General features: G+C 46.3%; 1 protein-coding gene across 4 annotated transcripts in view; it reads right to left on the bottom strand.

The window, feature by feature from the left end:
- The window catches only part of LOC148517162 (potassium channel subfamily T member 2-like), a 161,705-nt gene that overhangs the window by 62,526 nt on the left and 72,685 nt on the right, over nt 1-26,494 (bottom strand). For all 4 annotated transcript variants that reach the window (XM_088479045.1, XM_088479047.1, XM_088479048.1 and 1 more), the window contains exons 8-11: nt 22,140-22,223; nt 9,519-9,613; nt 1,458-1,638; nt 279-443 (exon numbers count right to left, since the gene is read on the bottom strand). In XM_088479045.1, the coding sequence (XP_088335171.1) occupies nt 279-443; nt 1,458-1,638; nt 9,519-9,613; nt 22,140-22,223 (525 nt within the window). The remainder of the gene's footprint in view (nt 1-278; nt 444-1,457; nt 1,639-9,518; nt 9,614-22,139; nt 22,224-26,494) is intronic.

Raw genomic sequence — 26,494 nt, 5'->3', positions numbered from 1 at the left:
GTTAGGAGACAGAGTGAAATGAGATAAGGTGCCAGCCAATCAGCTCCCAACTGTCATCTCACAGCCTGTGTTCGAAAAATGACAGCTGGGAGCTGATTGGCTGGCACCTTATCTCATTTCACTCTGTCTCCTAACACTGCTCAGTAAATAGACCCCTTAAATGTTAATCGCAGTTTGTGAGCAGAATGATGGCACTAATTCAGTTGCCACATCCTACAGAGAAACTAGACATAATCCTGGCAACTCTTAAACTTTACAGCAGTCTCCAATGTTCTTACCTGCAGCCGAGGGTGGGCGTAGAACTCATTGAGAAAATCCATCAGAAGATCTATTTTGAGGAAACTGACACACAGGACCACGTGTCTCTCTGTCTGTGCACGGTAGCGGCTGTAATTCCCCCCGGACTTCTGCCTCTCCATCCAGAGGAACACCAGCTGCTCAAACTAAAATATATCAACAGCCCATGTTTAGGACTTGAGTCTCTATAATCTAATGCTGTAGATGTAGGGCACATAACTCCTCTTCATTACAAGACTACAGCCAATATACATAACGCAGTGCAGAGATTGAGATGTGGATGCGTCTATAAGTACAAAATAAGAAAAAGTAATAGGAATGACAGCTAACAAAGAGAACAAGGGAAGTGGCACTGTGCAGTTTTTCACAGCTACTTAATAAGAACATATGCTGAGAATTAGGAGTGGCAAAAGCTTTCTTTGCAAAGTAAGGCGTAGGACCCAAAACTTTGTGGGGCAATGTAATTAGACTTTATTTTTCAGGGCAAGATATATGGGTTAGAGAGTGCGCATTTTCGGGGCTTTGCTTGCAGGGGTAGGAGGCATGACAGTTAGCTAAAGCTAATCTGGTCTTATCCTATACTTTAGATGAGACATATCTTGCATTTTCCAGTTGTAGTTCAGGGGGAGAAGTCAATTTCTAAGTGCACTTTTTCCAGTGTAAAACAGTTTCAAACACACAAAAGCGACACAAATTATAAAAAGGGAAGCATTTTAATCATTGCAACTCTGTCATAGCATTTCTACCAGCTTTAAAAATGACATATTACATGCACAGGAAAACAATAGGCGCCAATGTCTTAGTGGCAGTGACATAGTTAAAGGGGCTGATCTACTGTGCAGAGCTCCTGACAGTAATTACAGGCTTCATGTGACAGTGATGGGGTTAACTGTCAGTTAGTGCCGAACTTGCTCCCTGCCACTCTTGCAGAGCACCCACATCTGTCATCTCATGACAACTGACATCATTGGCTGATCAACCCATCTCTCTGAAGCTCAGTGCGTTATTCAGGGAGAGCTAAAGAAAACAGAGGCGGTAGGAGGGAGAGAGAGAGAGACATGGGGGAGAGTATGGAGGAAAGGGAGACAGCATTTCAGGCAGACATAGACAGAGTATAGATAGATCACTCAGAAGTAGACACACAAGGGTCCCTCTGTCACCTGTATAGGCAGCACTATAAGAGCAACGCAGATCATGATGACCACCAGCAGCTGTGACGGCCAGATCTTGGGGGTCACGTCCCCAAACCCCACCGTGGAGAATGTGACAATGCAGAAATATAACGAGTCAAAGAGGGTGAGATTATTGCCAGCTCTCTCCAGGTGCTGAATACCACAGATACTGTGGGGACAATAAAAGGAGAGTGCATAGAGATGAGAGGAAAGAGAGACAGATAGCCAGCATGGCAGACAGGTGAGAGGATTCAGTGGTGGAGGAAAAATAGGAGATGGGAGAGAGTAAAGGGGTTATAAGAGCAGTGGAGATGGGAGAGGATACAGGGGTTGAGATGGCAGAGAGTCATATGGGTAACATAGAGAAGATTAGAAACAGTACAGAGGTTGAGGGATCAGAGTAGATGGGAGAGAGTATATAGGATGAGACAGCAGAGCAGATGGGAGAGAATACAAAGGATGAGACAGCAGAGTAGATGGGAGTGAATACAGAGGATGAGGCAGCAGAGAAGTTGGGAGAGAGTACAGAGGGTGAGGGAGCAAAGAAGATGGTAGAATACAGTGGTTGAGACAGCACAGAAAATGGGAGACGGTACAGAAGTTGAGGGAGCAGATGAGATGAGAGATAGTACAGAGGTTGAGGGAGCAGAGAAGATGAGAGAGAGTATGTAGGTGAGAGGAAAGAGACAAATAGTGAGGCAGCACAGAAGAAAGTTTAGAGGTCAGAGGTTGAGAGAAAATAGGAGGCAGGAGAGAAGGTACAGGGGTTATAAAAACAGTGGAGATGGGAGAGGATACAGGGGTTGAGCAAAAAGCAGAGATGGGAGAGAGTACAGAGGATGAGACAGCAGAGGAGATGGGAGAGCGTACAGGGGGTTATAAGAGCAGTACAGATGGGAGAGGATAAATGAGTTGAGATGGCAGAAAGTCATACAGGTAAAATAGAGGAGATTGGAAAAGGTACAGGGGTTGATGGATCAGAGTAGATGGGAGAGAGTATATATGATGAGACAGCCAAGCAGATGGGATAGAATACAAAGGATGAGACAGCAGAGCAGATGGAAAAGAGTACAGAGGATGAGACAGCAGAGTTGATGGGAAAAAGTACAGAAGTTGAGACAGCAGAGAGGATGGAAGAGAGTACAGAGGTTGAGACAGCAGAGAAAATGGGAGAGAGTACAGAGGTTGAGACAGAAGAGAAGTAGGGAGAGAGTACAGAGGTTGAAGGAGCAAGGAAGATGGTAGAATACAGTGGTTGAGACAACAACACAGAAAATGGGAGCCAGTACAGAAGTTGAGGGAGCAGATGAGATGGGAGAGAGTGTGTAGGTGAGAGGAAATAGACAAACAGTGAGGCAGCACGGAAGACAGTTTAGAGGTCAGAGGTTGAGAAAATAGGAGGCAGGAGGTTACAGGGGCATAAGAGCAGTGCAGATGAGAGAGGATGCAGGGGTTGAGACAGCAGAAGAGTTGGAAGAGAGTACAGAGGATGAGACAGCAGAGGAGATGGGAGAGAATAAAGCAGTTGAGATGGCAGAGTAGATGGTGGAGAGAGTATAGAGGATGAGACAGCAGAGGACACAAGAGTGGGTACAGAGGAAGAAAAGCAGAGGAGATGGGAGAGAGTACAGAAAAGGAAACAGTAGAGGAGATGAGAGAGAGTATAGAGGATGAGACAGCAGAGGAGATGGGAGAGAGTACAGAGGATTAGACATCATTGGAGATGGGAGGGAGTACAGAGGATGAGACAGCAGAGGTGGGAGTACAGAGGACAAGGGACCAGAGGAGATGGGAGAGAGTATAGAGGATGAGACAGCAGAGGAGATGGGAGAGCGTACAGGGGGGTTATAAGAGCAGTGGAGATGGGAGAGGGTAAATGGTTTGAGATGGCAGAAAGTCACACAGGTAAAATAGAGGAGATTGGAAAAGGTACAGGGGTTGAGGGATCAGAGTAGATGGGAGAGAGTGCATAGGATGAGACAGCCAAGCAGATGGGAAAGAATACAAAGGATGAGACAGCAGAGCAGATGGAAAAGAGTACAGAGGATGAGACAGCAGATTAGATGGGAGAAAGTACAGAGGTTGAGACAGCAGAGAAAATGGGAGAGAGTACAGAGGTTGAAGGAGCAAAAAATATGGTAGAATACAGTGGTTGAGACAACACAGAAAATGGGAGACAATACAGAAGTTGGGGGAGCAGATGAGATGGGAGAGAGTGTGTAGGTGAGAGGAAAGAGACAAATAGTGAGGCAGCACAGAAGAAAGTTTAGAGGTCAGAGGTTGAGAGAGTACAGAAAAGGAAACAGTAGAGGAGATGAGAGAGAGTATAGAGGATGAGACAGCAGAGGAGATGGAAGAGAGTACAGAGGATGAGACAGCAGAGGAGATGGGAGAGAGTAAAGCGGTTGAGATAGCAGATAAGATGGTAGAGTATAGAGGATGAGACAGCAGAGGACATGGGAGAGGGTACAGAGGAAGAAAAGCAGAGTAGATGGGAGATAGTACAGAAAAGGAACAGCAGAGCAGGTGAGAGAGAGTACAGAGGATGAGACAGCAGATTAGATGGGAGAAAGTACAGAGGTTGAGACAGCAGAGAAAATGGGAGAGTAAAGAGGTTGAGACAGCAGAGAAGTAGGGAGAGAGTACAGAGGTTGAATGAGCAAAGAAGATGGTAGAAAACAGTGGTTGAGAAAACACAGAAAATGGGAGACAGTACATAAGTTGAGGGAGCAGATGAGATGGGAGAGAGTGTGTAGGTGAGAGGAAAGAGACAAATAGTGAGGCAGCACGGAAGAATGTTTAGAGGTCAGAGGTTGAGAGAAAATAGGAGGCAGGAGAGAAGGTACAGGGGTTATAAGAGCAGTGCAGATGGGAGAGGATACAGGGGTTGAGACAGCAGAGGAGATGGAAGAAAGTACAGAGAATGAGACAGCAGAGGAGATGGGAGAGCATAAAGCAGTTGAGACGACAGAGGAGATGGTAGAGGGTACAGAGGAAGAAAAGCAGAGGACATTGGAGAGAGTACAGAAAAAGGAAACAGTAGAGGAAATGAGAGAGAGTATAGAGGATGAGACAGCAGAGGAGATGGAAGAGAGTACAGATGATGAGACAGCAGAGGAGATGGGAGAGAGTAAAGCATTTGAGACAGCAGAGAAGATGGTAGAGAGAGTATAGAGGATGAGACAGCAGAGGACGTGGGAGAGAGTACAGAGGAAGAAAAGCAGAGGAGATGGGAGAGAGTACAGAAAAGTAAAGAGCAGAGGCGATGAGAGAGAGTATAGAGGATGAGACAGCAGAGCAGATGGGAGAGAGTACAGAGGATTAGACATCAGAGGAGATGGGAGGGAGTACAGAGTATGAGACAGCAGAGGAGATAGGTGGGAGTACAGAGGATGAGGGACCAGATGAGATGGGAGAGAGTATAGAGGATGAGACAGCAGAGGAGATGGGAGTTGGGGTTATAAGAGCAATGAAGATGGAAGAGGATAAAGTGGTTGAGATGGCAGAAAGTCATACAGGTAAAATAGAGGAGATTGGAAAAGGTACAGGGGTTGATGGATCAGAGTAGATGGGAGAGAGTATATATGATGAGACAGCCAAGCAGATGGGAGAGAATACAAAGGATGAGACAGCAGAGCAGATGGAAAAGAGTACAGAGGATGAGACAGCAGAGTTGATGGGAAAAAGTACAGAAGTTGAGACAGCAGAGAGGATGGAAGAGAGTACAGAGGTTGAGACAGCAGAGAAAATGGGAGAGAGTACAGAGGTTGAGACAGAAGAGAAGTAGGGAGAGAGTACAGAGGTTGAAGGAGCAAGGAAGATGGTAGAATACAGTGGGTGAGACAACAACACAGAAAATGGGAGCCAGTACAGAAGTTGAGGGAGCAGATGAGATGGGAGAGAGTGTGTAGGTGAGAGGAAATAGACAAACAGTGAGGCAGCAAGGAAGACAGTTTAGAGGTCAGAGGTTGAGAGAAAATAAGAGGCAGGAGGTTACAGGGGTTATAAGAGCAGTGCAGATGAGAGAGGATACAGGGGTTGAGACAGCAGAGGAGTTGGAAGAGAGTACAGAGGATGAGACAGCAGAGGAGATGGGAGGCAGTAAAGCAGTTGAGATGGCAGAGGAGATGGTGGAGAGAGTATAGAGGATGAGACAGCAGAGGACACGAGAGAGGGTACAGAGGAAGAAAAGTAGAGGAGATGGGAGAGAGTACAGAAAAGGAAACAGTAGAGGAGATGGGAGAGAGTATAGAGGATGAGACATCATTGGAGATGGGAGGGAGTACAGAGGATGAGACAGCGGAGGAGATAGGTGGGAGTACAGAGGATAAGGGACCAGAGGAGATGGGAGAGAGTATAGAGGATGAGACAGCAGAGGAGATGGGAGATAGTACATAGGATGAGACAGCAGAGGAGATCAGTGGGAGTACAGGGGATTAGGCAGCAGAGGAGATTGGAGGGTATACAGAAGAAGACACATCAGAGGAGATGGGAAACAGTACAGAGGATTAGACAGCAGAGGAGATGGGAGGGAGTACAGAGGATGAGACAGCAGATGAGACAGGTGGGAGTAGAAGATGAGGGAGCAGAGGAGATGGGTGAGAAAAAAGAAAGAATGACATAAGTTAGGAGAAATGTGACAGCATCGACTAGACAGTAAAAAGGATCACAACATAATTAACAGTATATCACTTTAGCCGCAGTTTTGTCAGCTACATTATCTCTAGCCTGTGGTCCCGTATGACATCACCAGTGCTCCACAGACTACAAACATTTGTTAAGTGACTAATGACACCGCCAGCTTCATTATCATTAACTATTCCCAATGTAGAGCACAGATATGAACATTGATAAATCTATTCCCATAAATAATGTCATGATGTACAATATGTTTCATTATTACTATCATTATGAAATGATTCCACAATTAAATTTTTCTTTAAATGCTCATTAACACAACTGGGCTACAGTGTTTCTCCACAGAGCTTAGGCTGCATCGGTGTACAGCAGGTATGTCAAACATGCGGCCCGAATAAACATTTTCTGCGGCCCCAGAGTGTGGGCTCACATATATATAATATGCGGCCCACACCACTGCCAGAATCGGAACATAGCTCCGATCGGGCAGTGTTTACTTTACAGGCTGGCAACAGTGGTCTCTGAAGCGATCAGTAGCCTCTGATCGCTTCAGAGGTCAGCGTTCCCAGTGATGCAGCGTGTGGGTGACGTCATGGCGTCACCCACGACGAGGGGGGGGGCTTTACTGGGGGCACAACATAAGGGGCATTACTGGGGCACTACTAAGGGCATTACCGGGGGCTCTGCATAAAGGGGCATTACTGGGGGCTCTGCATAAGGGGGCACTACTAAGGACTTACTGGGGCTCTGCATAAGGGGCATTACTGGGGCTCTGCAAAAGGGGCACTACTAAGGGCATTACTGAGGACTCTGCATAAGCGGCATTACTGGGGGCTCTGCATAAGGGGCATTACTGGGGGCACAACCTAAGGGGCATTACTGGGGGCTCTGCATAAGGGGCATTACTGGGGGCTCTGCATAAGGGGCATTACTGGGGGCACAACACAAGGGGCATTACTGGGTGCACTGCATAAGGTGCACTTCTAGGGGCATTGCTGGGGCACTGCATAAGGGGCACTACTAGGGACATTACTGGGGGCTCTGCATAAGGGGCATTACTGGGGGCACAACCTAAGGGGCATTACTGGGGGCAAAACATAAGGGGCACTACTAAGGGCATTACTGAGGCCTCTGCATAAGGGGCATTACTGGGGGCACAACACAAGGGGCATTACTGGGGGCACAACACAAGGGGCATTACTGGGGGCACTGCATAAGGTGCACTTCTAGGGGCATTGCTGGGGCACTGCATAAGGGGCACTACTAGGGACATTACTGGGGGCTCTGCATAAGGGGCATTACTGGGGGCTCTTCATAAGGGGCATTACTGGGGGCACTGCATAAGGGGCACTACTAGGGACATTACTGGGGGCACAACATAAGGGGCATTATTGGGGCACTGCATAAGGAGCATTCCATAATGGGCACAAATTCAGGGGGCATTGCAAAAGGGGCTCTAATACAGGGTGGAATTGCATAATGGGCACTACTACAGGGGGCACTGCATTGGTTCTTATTAATAATAAACCTTTCAAAATTGCATATAAGACTTTTTTTTTGTTGCGGCCCACACACTCGTAGACCTTGAATATTCGGCCCGGTTGGTATTTTGAGTTTGACATGCCTGGTGTACAGTAGTAGCATGAAAATAACCTGCTGTATAATTATTAACCATTATTTATATAGCTGTTATACTGCTTTTTTTAGATAAAATCCAATAAAATATTCACAGGCTGCAATGGAACTGAAGAACATATCAAGGAAAAAGTCATATCTCTTGAACGGGGATGTAGTTTGGAAGTCGACGGTCTAAATGCCAACCGCCGGCTTACAGACTTTCTAATCCTAGCGTGGTACTAATGACAGGCGTCGAAAACTCGACGCCTGTCATTGACCAGACGCCGGAAGACCGACGGCCGGCAATACCGAACGAAGGTAAGGCACGGGGGTGGGGGGGGGGTGGGTTGGGTTAGGTTTAGGTACTTAGAGGGGGGAGACTTAGGTTTAGGCTGCGGGGAAGGGCGGGTTAGGTTTAGGTACTTAGAGGGGGGATTAGGGTTAGGCACTTGGGGGGGAGGTTATGGTTAGGCACTCCTAAGGGAGGGTTAGGGTTAGGGGGGGGAATTAGGTCAGCGAAACTTACCTTAGGGACGATCAGGATTTTCACCCTTGCCGGGCTGCCGCTGTCGGGATTTGAACCGCTTGCCCTGCGTCCGGCGGTAATACCTACTACACCCCTTCAACGAGTATCTCCAGAATGAGTTTAACCTCATTTGTCCAAAGTTTTATTTCCCCAATAACTGGAAAGCAGCAGGTTACCTATTTATAAACATAAAATACTGTATTGACAAAATATTTGATATTTTAGGAGTCCGTTTATTAAAATGTGGCGATAAGGCAGATTTCCTATGGCGGCAATCACACATCGGTGCTGTTTGCCATCAAAACCGTCTCGGAAGGAAAGGGCTAACTTACAGCATTTCCAATTGGTCGTGAAAAATCTAGTTAAAAATAGAGCAAAAATATTTTAAATCGTTCAACAGATGGGGGTTACCGCTGGCAACAGCACTGCTATATATTGCTCTGATCCTTGGTGTTTTCAACAATGATAGAGCTTTTCATCATTTTATATTTAGACTGCCTCAGTTGATATGTTTCTCCATTTATTTTGTAGGGTACTTATATTTTGTGCACTATATAAATGTACCTTTAGTCCAGGGCTCGCTCCAGGGGTCGGTGCACCCTGCGCCGGCCCTTGAGAAGGCGCCCTTACATCGCATGCGGTGAAGCCGCGCGCAACCAAATTTGGGGGCGTGGCCTAATTACCATAGGCCACGCTCCCTACGTGACGTTATTTGGTGGCGTGCCGGCATGGCACGCCTCCAAATAACGTCAGGCTGGGGGTAAAGCCCAGCACTCCGTCACTGGCTGGGCTTCCCCCAGCCCTCTCCCGTCAGTGACTGGTTGCCACGCGCATCCATTCACACTCTAGGGGTCCCCAGCCTCGCAATTTGACCACCTGCGTGCCACTTCGGCCAGCGGGTGGAACAGAGGGACAGTACTGTCCCGCTGAAATCGGGATGCTGGGGAGGGGTGCACCCTCTACGCGTGGCGCCTATGTGCGACCACACTGGTCGAACACCCCTAAAGCCGACCCTGCTTTAGTCTTTACATACATACTGCATATTAAGAAGACTGCCTTAGCAAAAACATTCTACAGTACTTACTTTAAACCCGTAGAGGGCGCTCTCATTTTTTTTTAGTAATATTAAAGCAGTAATTGACAAATCACACTCTCCATTGAAATAACATAGATAGCACCGATCACAGGTGCACTCACACCTGTCATATCCTCTATCTCCTGATTGGCTACAGATATGCTAGAAACACATGACTCCAATGTGTACTTACCAAGTAAACATAAGGCAGACAAGTGTACAAATCAGGATGAAAACTTGATTGAACATGGCAGAGTGCGTCCTCTGTATAGCTCGATGCAAGTCATTCTAATAGAGAGATGAGAGATACATAAACGACTGACAGAAAGAAGCTACACCATTATTATCTTCCAACACAATCATGCCCTACGTCAGTCTGTCAATTTAAAGAGCAAATGAATTTTTATTCAGTCATTCTGTTGTCTAAGGAGGACATAGAACTTAAAATATCTGCCACACAGTGCAGAAGATTGCACCCTGGATGGCAGGAGTTTGGAGGATTGAACGTTCCGTGTAACTATGGAGTAGGCCTGCTTAGGTTTGTAGAGTATTGCACAAGCTTCTTTATGTCCCTTAGTGGAAAGGTTACTATCACTTGATGATCTTCGTAATGATATGAATTTCATACTAGCTTAGAGCAGACAGCCTTTGGGTCTTGTCCGATACTTTTAATGGGTCCCGGTTTGCACCTCCATGTTGCACTGTGGTGATGGATATTTGTAGGCACACTCTGAGCAATGCAATAAAAAGTTCCATACACAAGAGAGTGACACGTGTAATAATTACAGCCTAATAGTGCACACTATAAAAAGCAACTAGTGTCACTTTAACCACTACTAGACTCACCACTGAGGTATAAAGCAAACGTTCAATCTTTGGAAACAAATTTCTATTTTATAATTTAGCTCCTAATATTACGTCCACAACTCCTACACCTACTGCCCCAACAATGCAGTTAAAATTGGGACAATCGACCATGGCCATGATCTCCATAGACACACCTCTGACCCAATTCAACCATGCCCCCAATCCACATAGCCATCTCAACATTCAGTTGAGGCCATTAACCCAAAATAGATGCACCCCACCAATTCCGCCCATGAAAATTCTTCGCTAGTAGGAGTTAATTATAGGCATATTCATGAGGGCAAATATGCCTGATTTATAAATAGGCTTCACTTATCACTGCTGCACAAACTATTGTAAAACTATTAATTATAGATATTGTATTCGAAAGAGAAAACTCTATTTATCTGCATTATTAACACCATGGGAGACCATGCAGCTTGTTCTGCAGATGTCAAATTAAAAATTAACCAAAGGAATTACAGAAAACGGAACACTTGTTAAGCTTTACCAAGAAAAAAAGAATTTTCAACAAAGCAACTTTAAGACGTGGGAGAAAGCGAAAAAATGTCAGGACCACAGTATTTTAAATTGGTGCTAATATTCTAGATTTATAATGGGCCATTATTTCACATAGAGCTGTAAAGAGTAAACAAGACATATTAGGGGATGGGTAAGGGATGCCAGCGCTCGGGATCACAGCGGTCAAAATCCTGATCCTGGCATCCCCGACAAGGTTAGGATACCAACATCTGTTGATAGTTATCCTAACCCTCCCCCTCTCCCTACCCTAAACCAAACCCTCCCCTAGTGCCTAACCCTAACCCTCCCCCCAACCCCGCTACTTACCTTCAGGATGTCGTCGCCTGGATTCTGACAGGTGTCGGGATTCTGGTGCCGGGATTCTAAACACCGGCATCCCCTGTGTCGGTATACTGAACATATCCCCATATTAGCCATTATAACATTTATACAGAGATTTAGGGGTCTATTTACTAAGCAGTGTTAGGACACAGAGTGAAAAGTGATAAGGAAGTGATAAGGTGCCAGCCAATCAGCTCCCAACTGTCATTTTTCAAACACAGCCTGTGAGATGACAGTTGGGAGCGGATTGGCTGGCACCTTATCACTTTTCACTCTGTCTCCTAACACTGCTTAGTAAATAGACCCCTTAGACTTGTAAGGGCATAGGACAAGTAACTGGTGAAAGCTTTGTTGTCTCATAGTGTCTACCCAACTCAAGCATAGCAAGGCACTAAGCTTTGCATGCAGTGCTCTGGAGATTATCCTGGATGTACCCTTAGCAGATCCAAAAAAGAGATGTCCCAACCTCTACACAATTTGTATATAAGGAAATTGATGCGCTCTAGGGTACTGGCATTATATTTTAGTGCATTGTCCCATAGCTTGTCTCTGTTGATGGTGTCCACACATATATCCTAATTTAAATAAAGTCTCCAATAGATGAGTAGACAGACTTGGAAATCTATTGGTAAGGGGTTCTTAAAATGTCCTAAATACAGCATGTGTAAGTTCCTCTGTGTTCTACCGCTGTAATTCTCACTCCACTCTCTCACAGTCTCTCCAACTCAAAATGATTGAATGTGCACAATGTCAGGAACTATATCAGATGCAATTGTACAGAGTAAGGTAAGATGTTGCAACTTACTTATTACATACATTTTGATGGGTTGCATCTGTGGCTAGTATTCGAGAGGGTTATTAATAAACCTTAGTGTGTTAATGAACCTTAATGTGTTAATGAATAATTGATGCTTTGACTGTGGAGTTTATGAATAATTTATGTGTCAACCCGTCAGTATCTTAGTCGCTGTTGAATGAATGATGATGGGTGTATAATCCCATTTTCGGAACTTGGTTATACGGGTGACAGAGGGGATGTAGTTGACATCCTTACGGTCGGGATGCTGGCGCTCAGAATGCCGGCCAGTGTCAGAATCCCGGCACCAGCATCCAGAGGGTTAGGTTTAGGGGTTAATCACTAGGGGGAGGATTAGGCTCTGGAGGTGGGGGATTTAAGATTTGACTGCAGGAGAGGAGAGTTAGGGGTAGGGTTAGGGTTAGGGTTGGACAACTTACCTCCAGGTGTCGGTATTGCAAACCAGTCGGGATTCCGGCATCGGCATTCTGACCACCGGTTATGTGTGCACCGGCATCCCGTACAAAACCCGTCACAGAGTATAGGCTTATAGCTTAAAGTAAAGTCCAATGCCTCTTATTATTTGCAAACCACCATTCAGTTTGACTTCCAAGACATGACATATGTAACCTTATGTCTAGGGATCTATGCAAAGTCCTTTTTGGGTGAGTTTTTTTTTTGTCACTTTATAATTGTTCCTATGCCCGATGCACTGCAGCAGAGGCTTCACATGTGATTGTAAGTCATTGTAAATAACACTGTGTTATTCTTATGAAGCACAGATACATTGTAATTATTTATTGCTCACTGCCTGCTTACTAACACACACCGCACATCATTGTACAAAGGCACCGGGACTGGCAGGACCATAAGGGACCATGGAACCATCCAGGCAAGTCGCAACACCTTACCTTACTTTGTACAATTGCATCTAATATAGTTTCTGATATTGTGCATATTCTATCATTTTGAGGTGGAGAGAGTGGAGCAATAATTACAGTGGTAGACACAGAGGAACTTACACATTGGGGCATTTTAAGAACACCCTACCAGCAGCTTTCCAAGTCTGGGTCTCCTATTGGAGAACCTATTTAAATTAGGATTGCGTGTGGACATCATCAACAAAGACAAGCTACAATATGTGACATTGCACTAAAATATAATGCCAGTACCCTGGAGCGCACCAATTTCCTTATATACAAATAGCATTCTGTATTTGGCGCTGGTGTCCATATACAGCCCAAACACTGCCCGGACTGACTACAGCTAATGCTGCCTCGGCTGCTCGGGCTGCCAAGTAGTGGTATCCAAATATAATCCGCACACTCTACAATACATTAGGACACAGCAGATTTAAAATTGGTTTTCCACATTTGAAGAACTGTAATTTATTGATTTGTTGATGCCCTCCTGCAACTTTTGCTAAATGGATTGTTTTATTGCAGGGGTGTATCTACCTCTTGGCCAGGATGGCACTCGCCTAGGGAACCAGCCAAAAGGGGGGCCAGGGGGTAGTGAACCAGCCAGTGCCCCCGTCCAGTGAGGAGAGCAACTTCAACAAGCTGTTGCTGCCATGAGTACTGGGGCGTAGTGTGGGCAGTACACCTGGAGCATGAGCTCGGGAGCGATCAAAGACGGGGCTCATATTACTACTGTGCAGTGTAATATGAATAAGGTTACACTACTGTGTGGCGTAATTTGAATTGCTACCAATGTGTGGCTATACTCCTTCCCCATGAGGCCACACCCACTTATTTTTTCCACACGCCTTTGGTGCGCTACATCCCTGTTTGGAGCATGAGGGGGACGACAGTGCATTATTTTGCCAGTGGCGCTCAGACCCCTAGATACACCCCTGATTTATCATTCTGGCTTCAATCTGTGTCTGTCAACAATGTATTTCTCTCTCCGAGTGGCCTCTTTATCAATATTGGGAATTAGGACCTGTTAATTATCGTGTATATCTCTGCAATAAGGAATGATTTTTAGAAGCCATTTATCAAATAACTGTTGCTGAGACAGCAGTCAGCAATGATAGGCTGTCCTGGCAAAGATTGTGCCAATAAATCCTTTTTTTGAGACTGCGCATATGCTGAGGATAGAGGGCGGGTGCGAGATGCATAAACCATCGCTTTTTGAATCCGGCCACTGATCGCATGCATAGTAGCGTCTATTAACACTGTATGTATGTAGATTTAAGCAAAGAACAGGACTCCCGATATCAGCTGTCCTTTACATTGTGAGGACTTCCGAGTTTATGACCTGCGAGTCTTCTGCACAGAAGCGCCCATCGGCCAACACATGCTCAAGCCGCAGGAGACCCTGGGAGGAATCCTGTTGAAACCCTCGGGAAAGTCACTGTAAAGAAACCCATAGGTTTCACTTTCTTGAGATTGATGCAAATGGTCAAACTTCCGAAAATTGCATTTTCGGAGGTTTGACAGCAATTTTGAGGATAGTGTAATACTGCCCAGGAGCTTCCAGAGAGGAATTAGAGGATCCCTCTCTCGTGAAAACGCCTCCATTGGCACAAAGTGACTAATTCCATCTGAAGATAGCGATAGTCAACTCTTCAGGGCTTGGTAAGTAGGGGCCAGACCACAGTTCCCATTCAGAATAATAGGGACTGCAGATACAGTATCTGTGATAGGTTGCTGTTACTATAAATAGCCCTGATCGTTAAATCATGTGGAAACTGCAGTTTTCACAATAGTCTAAGTAAAATAGGATTTGACATATATGCCCCTTAGGCATTTAATTTTGTCGCCTGTGAACACAACATGGTTCAGCTCTCTCCTGTACATTGGGTTCTATTATATCTATAACTGAGCAGTTTTGTCTCATACGCACAGGCAGCAAAAAAAAGCCCTGTAAAACTTTAATGCCCCTAATTATAGAGCCCAATGGATGCATGACCAAAATGTGCGCAATATAGATTTTTTCTCTTCCAAATACTATACCATATACATTTGGGGAACTTTATTTCCTAGCAAATAATTTGCAACTATCCAGCGTTTTTCCTAAATTTGGAGAGACTTGACAGTCCTGCAGGTTGTTATTCTATAGCTATGTGCTAAGTATGCATGTGCTGCTGTGATTCACACAACATTATATACTATGGTAAAAATAGATGGTAGAAACAGACCACGTGAAGTTACGGAGCAATTAGGCATGGTAAGACGGAGCACTTCGCATTCATTAGCAGCACGATACATGGCACTGTGTGAGCGGCTTCTCCCTGAGGCTGGATTAGCTGCACAGATAGAAGCAGCAGCTAGGTGAGTAAGGAGATTTTCACAGCTGTGCTCCAAAGGGCTTTGCTGCAGCAGCTCATTATATTGTACATATGCTGCGGATAGTACAAAAGATATTTCTGTGCCTCGCGCTCATTCGCGATTGTGTGGAGAGGCTGCCTATTATCCGCTGTGCTGCCAAGGCGGTATTGCCCCCAATGATATGGTATGGGGAGCCCAGTTGTATAGCATTATAAATTTCTCAGCAAGTTCTCATTCATCAAAATATACATTTACTGTGCAGACACTTCTAGCTCTCTATCAAATGCAGTTTCAAACATACCATCAAATGTACAATGTACACAAGCAACACAAATTTTTAAACACATAGGGGTTTTATTTAGTGATACGGTGGCACAGAGCAAGAGCCTTATAAAACACTGTTGGCAAAAGGGGTGTAAATTATTCTAATATAGAGTTTCCCAAACTCCACTATTACAGACAAGGTTTTAAGATATCCATGCCTGAGTCCAGATGATTAAATCAAATTGACTGAGGTACTAATTAAGTCAAAGATATGTATAGACTGAAAACATTGTCAATTCACACATTAAAATGCCTTAGGTGGCTAGTATTGATGAATATAGATTGACTTGTTCAGACAAAGAGCGCTATATTTATAAAATGAAACAATTTATTATGCAATAATACAAAAAAAAAACAGAAATGTAAATGAATGAAGGAAAAAAGAATACATACACATATATAAAATACAAACTGATAGATTATTTCAAATAGCGGCTCACAAAAATTTTGTGTATATATATATATATATATATATATATATATATATATAGATATAAAAGAGAACTTCACCTCTGCAGTAGGTGTTTTTTTTTATTAAAGTGCATAGTGTCCAGCCATTTAATGTTCCAGCTCCACAAATCCGTTATTGGCATCCAATAGGATAATAAGGTCAGTATTAGATCTTACTCTGACGGTTAAGCGATTCCAGGTATTGTATTTACTGGTATATAAAGAGCTTCCGGTATTTCTTTATAAACTTCTGTTTGGATACTTGGTGTCCGTATCGCCACAAAGTTCAAATGTTGTGTACAGCTGGTGATCAGCCTGAACTGTTTGGACAGACCGCAACAAAATTGTAACAGTTTATGTATCTGCTTCAATATTTGTAGATCAAAGCCCGTGTGCAGGTAAACAGGGGCTATAATTAGCTCACCCACAGTGCTAGAGTGGTAATAGATTACCGCCGGCCAGCTATAGAAGAGGGTATGACAGCCTGTCTGTATGACTCAGACGGGACTCCGCAATCGGCACTGACGGACCTTTGACTCTTCCTCGTGTTGTTAGAATCCTATATACGGACATCAATTTCTGACTGGAACAGTTTTTGCCTGGAGCATAAAAACAGTTTGTAGCAAACAGGGGAGACCTCTCTGACGAAACCAAAATTACCTGTAGTGGAGAAACGCGTAAGAATTCTGCCCTGTTTGCTACAAACTGTTTTTATAAAGCTATTACCACCCTAGTACTGTGGGTGAGCTAATTATAGCCCCTGTTTACCTGCAACAAAACCTGGACTGTAATGACAGAGTTTGGGAAACTACCGCATGCTCTAAAATAATTTGCATATTTCAGTCCATATGTATAGCCGTACAGGTATTATACTGTGTCCATCTCTGTATTTTCTTTTTCTATATAAAAAAAGCTGGAGGTGTTGGACTTTACCCCAACATGTTTAGCTAGTGTATTGGGTTTGTGTATAGAAAAGACCAAAACAATTATGGTATACTACAGCTTTTTACCCCAAAATACTGCCTCCCCTTTTATGGTGATGACAAAGTAGCTGTTAGGATCTGCAGTTAAGCAGATCATATTGCTTGGAGTTCCAGCCTTTGTTGCTACTGAGGAACTGCACTAATTACTGCCTGTCTGTGTGCAGTGTCAGGTGCACTAATTGATTCTCCTGTCTGGACACAGCCCAGGTGCACAGTAGCCTGTCATTAAGGGAGACTTGCTTTGATTGGACTCTGGGCCTGATTCAGACTCGGTCGCAAGCGCTGAGCGCTCGCAACCCCAGAAGCATCTGTCACCATCCTGGTGGCTTGTGTCAACCCGGCGGCACCCATCGCAGTTTAGCGCTCCACATGCGCAATCTAGCACACCGTTGCCAGTGTCATCCCGGCGGCACTGGTAGCTACTCTGTGTTCCAGGTGCGCAACCTAGCACACCATCGCCAGTATCCTCCCTGCGGCGCTGGTAGCAGTTCTGCGTTCCAGGTGCGCAACTTAGCACACCGTCGCCAGTGTCATCCCGGCGGCACTGGTAGCCACTCTGCGTTCCAGGTGTGCAACCTAGCACACCATCACCAGTGTCATCCCGGCGGCGCGGGTAGCAGTTCTGTGTTCCAGGTGCACAACTTAGCACACCGTCGCCAGTGTCATCCCGGCGGCACTAATAGCAGCCCTACGTTCTTGTTGCATACCTCACCACATCACCAGTCCCTTGGCCACAACTATAAAGGCCACAATCAGCCTCCAAGCCTACTCCAACAGCCCCAAGGCTGCTTCACATCACCAGTCCCTTGGCCACGACTATAAAGGCCACAATCAGCTTCCAAGCCTGCTCCAACAGCCCAAGGCTGCTTCACATCACCAGTCCCTTGGCCACGACTAAAAGGCCACAATCAGCCTCCAAGCCTGCTCCAACAGCCCCAAGGCCGCTTCATATCACCAGTCCCTTGGCCACGACTATAAAGGCCACAACCAGCCCTCAAGGCTGCTCCTACAGCCCACAGGCTGCATCTCATATTCTACACTTGGCCACAACTAGTCAAATGGCAGCAGTCCTCTGACAACTGTTGTCTGATTAACCATCCAATCCATAACATTATCACCAGCCAAAAGAAAGTAGGTTATTCATGGAGCCCAGTCAGAATCCGGCGCAAGTCCTGGCCTTCCAGATTCAGGTGTTAACTCAAAAAGTCCAGGAACTCTCCCTCAAAGTTGAGGAGCCACAGTCCGCTCCCCTTCTTGCCACAGTTTGTGAACCCAAACTTCACTTGCCCGATCGCTTTTCTGGAAGCCGTAAAGACTTTGGCAATTTCAAGCATGCTTGTAAGCTGTACTTTAGACTCAGGCCTCACTCCTCCTGTTCCGGTCCAGCGAGTCGGGATTATTATTTCCCTTCTGCAGGGGGACCCACAGACCTGGGCATTTGGGCTACCTCCCACTTCTTCTGCACTCCAGACGGTGGATGCCTTCTTCGCTGCCTTGGGACTGCTTTATGATGATCCCGACAAAACAGCTATGGCAGAGGCCTGCCTCCGCTCTCTGAAACAGGAAAGCCAGGCAGCAGAGGATTACTGTGCAGAGTTCCGGAAGGGGGCCGTGGACTCTGGATGGAATGATCCTGCGCTGCGTAGTCAGTTTCGGTGGGGGCTGTCTGACCAGATGAAGGATGTCCTTGTCCAACACCTCACCACAAGCACCCTGGATGACCTCATGAGTTTGTCTATCCGTATAGACCGACGTCTCCGGGAGCGCAGGCTGGAAAGGAACATGCCATCGTAAGCTCCTCGTTCCTCTCTTTGGATCCTGGCCACCGAACAGGAGGAGCCGATGCAACTGAGAGCCTACTGTCTTCCAGCAGAAGAGAAACAGTGAAGGTGCTCGATGGGTCTATGTACGTATTGCGGAGACAAGGGACATTTGGCCCAACACTGTCCTCTAAAGTAGGGAAAAGACAAGGTCTAGATGTTTGTGGAGAGATACATCTGGACCTTGCATCCATCTCTCAAAAATATTCAGTCCTTTCTCTGCTTTGCTAAAAACCTCTCACGGCCAAATTCCTGTCTCTGCATTTATTGACAGTGGAGCTGCAGAAAACTTTATGGACCAGTCATTTTTGAGAAATTAGGTCTTCTTTTCTAAACCTCTAGATACTCCAGTTGCTGTCGTTGGTCTGGATGGGAAGAGTCTGTCTTCAGTCCCTGTTACTTCCCGGACGCCACCTATTCAGTTGACAGTAGGTGCCTTGCATCAAGAAGAGCTTTCATTTCTTCTCCTCCAGAGTCCGATGGCTCCCATTGTGTTAGGCTTACATGGCTGAAGAAGCACAACCCGGTTATTCAATGGCAGAGGGGGGAGATTCTCCAGTGGGGTCCTTCACGTTTGTCCATTGCCTGTCCCATCCGGTTCGTCTTGCCACTGTCATCTCCATGGACTCCTAAGATTCCTGCTCCATACCACGATCTCGCAGAAGTTTTTTCTAAAAAAATAACAGTGAAGAATGCATACCCTCTGCCTCCGATCTCGGTTCTTTTCGATCAATTACGGGAGGCCTCAATCTTCTCCAAGATTGATTTACATGGAGCCTACAACCGCATCCGCAAAGGAGACGAGTGGAAGCCAGCTTTCAACACCCACTCAGGGCATTTCCAGTACTTGGTGATGCCATTCGGTCTGTCCAATGCCAAGAAGGTCACCCACAGCTATGCGAGTGGCCAAGAGGCCGCTCCAAAAGGTAGGAGGGACGGCCCTGCTTCAGAGCGAGCACTCTGTCAGAGCATCCGGCTCTGAATCAGGGCCTCTGTCTCTGTTAAATTCCAGCCAGTCCAGCACTCCATGCCGGTGATAGAAGTTTTTTCGTACTTCCGGTTCCTGTCTCCTGCATGTCAGTCGAATTCCTGAATTTGTCTAGCTATGTTTCAGTTGTGCCGTTTATTCCATCCAGGCGGCTCCACCTGCATCTTGTCCACACATGCTGCTTGTTCCATCTGGGCAGCACGGAGCGCTTCCTACCCCAAAAGCATCTGTCACCATCCGGTGGCTTGTGTCAACCCGGTGGCACCAGTCGCAGTTTAGGGCTCCAGGTGCGCAATCTAGCACACCGTCGTCAGTTTAATCTCAGCGGCACTGGTAGCTACTCTGCGTTCCAGGTGCGCAACCTAGCACACCGTCGCCAGTGTCATTCTGGTGGCGCTGGCAGCAGCTCTGCGTTCCAGGTACGCAACTTAGCACACCTTCGCCAGTGTCGTCCCGGCAGCACTGGTAGCAACTCTGTGTTCCAGGTGCACTATTAAGCACACCGTCGCCAGTGTCATCCCGGCGGCACTGGTAGCAGCCCCACATTCTTGTTGCATACCTCACCTGAGTCTCATCAGCCCAAAGGCTGCAACAGTCCTGGGGCCCCAGGTCACTATCAGCCCTGAAGGCTGCTTCACACCATCAGTCCCTTGGCCACGACTATAAAGGCCACAATCAGCCTCCAAGCCTGCTCCAACAGCCCCAAGTCTGCTTCAGATCACCAGTCCCTTGGCCATGACTATAAAGGCCACAATCAGCCTCCAAGCCTGCTCCAACAGCCCCAAGGCTGCTTCACATCACCAGTCCCTTGGCCACGACTATAAAGGCCACAATCAGCCTCCAAGCCTGCTCCAACAGCCCAAGGCTGCTTCACATCACCAGTCCCTTGGCCACGACTATAAAGGCCACAATCAGCCTCCAAGCCTGCTCCAACAGCCCAAGGCTGCTTCACATCACCAGTCCCTTGGCCACGACTATAAAGGCCACACTTAGCCTCCAAGCCTGCTCCAACAGCCCAAGGCTGCTTCACATCACCAGTCCCTTGGCCACGACTATAAAGGTCACAATCAGCCTCCAAGCCTGCTCCAACAGCCCAAGGCTGCTTCACATCACCAGTCCCTTGGCCACGACTATAAAGGCCACACTTAGCCTCCAAGCCTGCTCCAACAGCCCCAAGGCTTCTTCACATCACCAGTCCCTTGGCCACGACTATAAAGGCCACAATCAGTCCTCAATGCTGCTCCTACAGCCCCAAGGCTGCTTCACATCACCAGTCCCTTGGCCACGACTATAAAGGTCACAATCAGCCTCCAAGCCTGCTCCAACAGCCCAAGGCTGCTTCACATCACCAGTCCCTTGGCTATGACTATAAAGGCCACAATCAGCCTCCAAGCCTGCTCCAACAGCCCCAAGGCTGCTTCACATCACCAGTCCCTTGGCCACGACTATAAAGGCCACAATCAGTCCTCAAGGCTGCTCCTACAGCCCACAGGCTGCATCTCATATTCTACACTTGGCCACAACTAGTCAACTGGCAGCAGTCCTCTGACAACTGTTGTCTGATTACCCATCCAATCCATAACAGTAGCTGGGAGCTCCTTGTTGGACTGCAACACTTCATTCACAGATGTCACCCCCATAATGATCATCTAGGGCCATTTACCAACACAATAACATTATTTAGAAGAAGTCCTTGCTGATGAGCAGAATCATAAGAGCACCAAATTTTCAGGAGTGGGAACTTGTGTACTGCAATCCCCATCATGATATAGTTACTACCTTCAAATGTAACATACATACCTCGAACATTTCCAATCCGTGAATTGGGAGAGGTAGCTTAGCGATATAACAATGGGTGCATGGTCTCATTGGTGTGTCCCCCAACACAGTGGTGGTATAGCGACACCCACTGGTGCAAGCTAGCCCGATCTGGTTGTTCCCTAAAAACACCAGTTCATTACTATGCATATCAGCGCTGAACGGGTGTTACCACCCCACTTTCACACCCTAGGACAATGCTGTACCACTTGGGAAGGCGGGACATACAGACACGTGGCCTTAATACATTGTGCACCATGAGATGCTTAGCGCGAGTGAGTTGCCAGGGCCTGTGTGACTCGGCTTGCGCCGAGCATTTTTATCACCTGAAAATGCGTCTCAGTCACAAACTATGCGATAAACCACTTCACAAAACTGCATTGGTTAATTTCCTATTCAAAAGCTAATTAATGAAGAAGAAAAAACTAGACGATACGACAGGTTATGACTATAGCATTCGATACAGAGAAAAAGAGGAATTATACTTTTCACTTTGGACATTTCTCGATGATAGGAACAAACTTTTAAAATGTGGAAGTGTCCCTGGGGACTAGGGATAGTTGGTGACAGAAGGCTAGAGTCCCTTCTAATTGAAGACAAAAGTTTAGGCTGAATAGTCATTAGTAGGCAAAAAAGAGAGGATGCCTTACTATCATGTTCTCCAGCGCATGCTTCGCCAGCCAGCAATTGAGGAATACAGGGATGTAAAGACTTCTCAGCGGGGGCCAAAATACCTGAAATACAGAGAGGGCAGATGTCATATGGGTAGATGTACGGTATCAAACCTTGGAGAGAGATAAAGTGGAGAGAGATAAAGGGGGAGATGTATCAAGCTTGGAGATAGAGTGAAGAGAGATAAAGTACCAGCCAATAAGCTCCGTAAGTTTACAAGTTGTGTTTGAAAAATGACAGTTAGGAGCTGAGCGGTTGGTACTTTATCTCTCTCCAAGGTCTGATACATCTCCCCCACAGAGAGCGGAGAGTGAGGAACTGATTAAGAATGAGCGGTGATAGCTTCACCAGCCTATTTATCAAAGATCGCAGCGGTACAAGGACAGTGGTAGGAGAAGAAATTCTATTGCTTTAATTAAACATATATTTAATATTTTCATATTTTTATTTTATTTTTTGATATTTTTCACTATTATTTCATTCATCATATCTAAAATGTATCTGGTGGTAATTAGGTTTGGCGCATGGAGTTCTACCTAATTACCGGAGGAATTAATAATTTCTCCTCTCCATAACTATCTATTTCGAAAAGCTGTCATTTTTGCGATGACAGCTTTTCAGGAAATAGATAGTTATCCCTCTCTACACTAACTTACCGCAGCTGGAGTCTGTGCTGCGCATGCGCCGTTACATCCGTAAAAGCAGCGCAGCACTGCCTACAGCTGCGGTAATTCTGTGTGCCCCTCCCAGCCCCCTCTCCCCCTCCTCTCACCTCCCCCCGTACCAGACTTACCTGCCTGCTGCAGCCTCCTCCGGTGGCTGTTCAGACACGTGTTCTCCAGACAGAACACAGTAAAGTTTAGAGAAAAAAAAAAATAATTTCTAACCTTTACTGTGTTCTGCCTGGAGAACACGTGTCTGAACAGCCACCGGAGCCAGAGGAGAGACCAGGGAGTGCCGGAGGAGGACCTGCCCACGCTCACACAGGTAAGTGTCACCTACTATACGCCACCTCACAGGTGCGCATAGTAACTCCATCAAATTCCGAAAATACATAATTTTCGGAATTTGATGAATAGCATGATTTCCATATCCCCATACTAATATACTAATGTATGGGGAGTGTGGAAATGAATGCAGGGGGACTTAACCAGGAGATATCAGTGATATCTCCTGTGTTAAGTGTCTTCATGAATACTAAAATAACAGTAATTAAGGAAAATGTCCTTAAAAGCGTTGTTTTAGTGTTGATGAATAGGTCCCTATATCTTTTAGTGGAGCTGAGAGACAGTGCCTTCAGTTCCTCTGTGCATGCGTGAACCAGCTAGCCAACTCACACATTTGCGGATCCCCTATTACTGACCCAGCGAATCGTCAAAATGACGCTTATGCTGCAGGCCATTATTACGGTAATATATTATATTAAGAAATTGATCTAAGTTATTATTTTTTTTGTCGTTGCAGTAAGCAATGATAAAAAGTCATGCATAGTGAAAATTGATAATCCATTAGGACACAGAGAGAAAGAGAGAGAGGTAGAGAGAAAAACAACATTAAAAACTATATATACCGACACACATGAACATGTGCTATATACAAACACATAAAGGGGTTGAATTACATTTGAATGTAAATTGGCCTCGGGAGCCAAGCGCCGGCATCTATCGGCCATGCTGAGTCATACTCAAGTCAGTCGCGTCTCCACTGTATGGTAACTGAGTGTTAGCACGTAGGCCAAGTTTAGTGAAGGCAGGCCGAGGTTGTGTCGACGGAATTGCGCACGGTGCAAAGATAACCTGTTTATTGACTGATCTCTTGCAGGAAAGGACTGATGCAAGTGCGCACCGATAGTGGCAACAGCTTGGTAACCGAGAGTATGAAAATGGGTGTACAATTCAGCATACTGCATACTCAGCATACTGTGCAGCGAATGGTCTCAATTACCTTGTACATGCAATGTGGGTGTAATTACAGAATCGGTATGATTTACCGTCGGACCTGTGCCCGGCGGTTGGAATCCCGACAGCAGGAGGCCGGCAGAGCAGGAAATCCCGATCGTCGACGGGAAGTATATACTAACCTAAATCTAACCCTCCTTTAGGGTGCCTAACCCTAACCTTCCTCCCCCAGTGCCTAACCCTAATCCCCCCTCAAAGTGCCTAAACCTAACCCCCCCTTCCCTGCCGCCTAAACCTAAATCCCCCCCAGGGGTGCCTAACCCTAACCTTCCCCCCAATGCCTAACCCTAATCCCCCCTCTAAGTGCCTAATCCTAACCCCCCCTTCCCCGCCACCTAAACCTAAGTCCCCCGGGGGGGTGCCTAACCCTAAGTCACCCCCGGGGGTGCCTAAACCTAAAATGTGGCTGTCCGCAGCGGCGCCCGGCATCACTTCGATCGGGATGCCGGGCGCCGGTCTCCCAGCGTCGGTAAAATGACAGGCATGTATATTTAGATGCCGGTCATTTAACCATCGCCGGGATATACGTCCGTCGGCTTCCCGACTGCATACCGTAATTACAGCCATCTTGTGTTCACCTTTGAATTGACTCCAAAGTGTTTCAGCACCATAGTGAGGTCACTGATTTCTAAATATTGACAGGTTGTATTTTGATGAAAAATGTCTCAACCTTCAAGATGGCAGCCTGTGCTGCGAGTAGACGGCCGGTGCGCTTTAATGCAGAATGGCATTAGATCCTCTCTCAGCTACAGTATGAGACAAAGCGACACAGTAGAGCAGCTGAGGGTAAGATAGAGACGTATCAGCAATAGGAAGTGTAGCAGTTTGGACCCAGTTCATAATAGTATTTAATGTTTACAATCCACCTACTGTACCAAGCACTAATAACAGCAGCATCAATCTTGTTACATAGCACCTGGCGGCTAAAGTAATGGGAGCCCTATGAGAGGGAAGGCCGTGTACTCATCAGCTTGGCTGAAAAGTGACGTCTGTGGGATGTGAGTGGCAGTGGTGCCCAATCTCAGCATCATTCCACACACCCAGAGTGGGCAGCAAGAGAATGGGAGTAATTACTTTATCCAACAGCTGCTATGTAAGAAGAAGGAATAAGAGGGCGAAGAGAGGGCGAGAACACACAGAGAAGGGAATGAAGAGAAAAAAGACCAATAGTATAAGAATAACAGGCACAACAATGCTTGTCACCACTGTGTAGTTTACTTAACCCTTTATTTCCCAGATTTCTTTTGTAATGAAAGTCTAAAGAGTATATAGGATATAATCTGATGCAGGTCACATGACTTCCTCTCCCGACCTTCTGTGTCTGACCAGTAACCAGGGCTGTAGCTAGGGTAGTGTGGCCGGTGCCATCGCACCACCACAGGTCAGGGGGCGCTGTTTGGGCCTGTCATCTTTCTGTTTATTATCATTCTTGCTTGTAGCTTCCTCTTATTTCATCCCCAGCATCTCCTGGCCTCCCCTATCTCTTCCCTGGCCCTTCCCCATGAGGCTATGGTCCTCTCTCAGGTGCACTATATTATGTCCCTATTTATCCCCAGCATCTCCTGGCCTCTCCTATCTCTTCCCTGGCCCTTCCCCATGAAGCCATGGTCCTCTTTCAGATGCACTATATTATGTCCCTATTTATCCCCAGCATCTCCTGGCCTCTCCTATCTCTTCCCTGGCCCTTCCCCATGAGGCCATGGTCCTCTCTCAGATGCACTATATTATGTCCCTATTTATCCCCAGCATCTCCTGGCCTCTCCTATCTCTTCCCTGGCCCTTCCCCATGAAGCCATGGTCCTTTTCTGGGTGCATTATGTCCCTTTGAAAAATGAGGGGGGCGCCAATGCTCTTTCTGGCACAGGGCACCAAAAAGTCTAGTGACGGCTCTGCCAGTAACCAACCAGTATCCAGCAGCATGGTTTCCAGATACAATACTGCAGTTCTGGGGTGGCAATGTGTACTGTGCCCATCAGACTGACATTTAAATAGTGGACCCATGTATCCGTTAACCTTTGCCAGCAAAGGCATTTGAGCCTCAAAGGAAACTGGAGCCCTGGGCAGTTGTCCAGCCTGTCTCATCCTTATACAACGTCAGTGATATAAAGAAGGGGGATATAACGTGCGATGAGAAGAGGGGAAAACACGGAAAGAAAGAAATGTGAGTAGCAGAGACGGAACAACTTGGGGTGCTGCAGCATTTTGGAAGTTGTACTTCAACAGCATCTATAGAACTAATTAATGGTTAATGACTGGTGTGATCTGAGCCCTCTCCTTCATACTTTGTGCTACTCTGACACCTTTCCATTTTGCTGATAAAGCATATTCCCCACTGTCCTAAGGAAATCTTACTGTATATGGCTTTTTCGACAAAA

Source organism: Taudactylus pleione, unplaced genomic scaffold, assembly GCF_031769625.1.
Source record: "Taudactylus pleione unplaced genomic scaffold, aTauple2 ptg000226l, whole genome shotgun sequence".
NCBI classification, from domain to species: domain Eukaryota; kingdom Metazoa; phylum Chordata; class Amphibia; order Anura; family Myobatrachidae; genus Taudactylus; species Taudactylus pleione.
The sequence above is the reverse complement of the archived record's forward strand: the minus strand, read 5'-3'. Positions and strand labels throughout refer to the sequence as shown.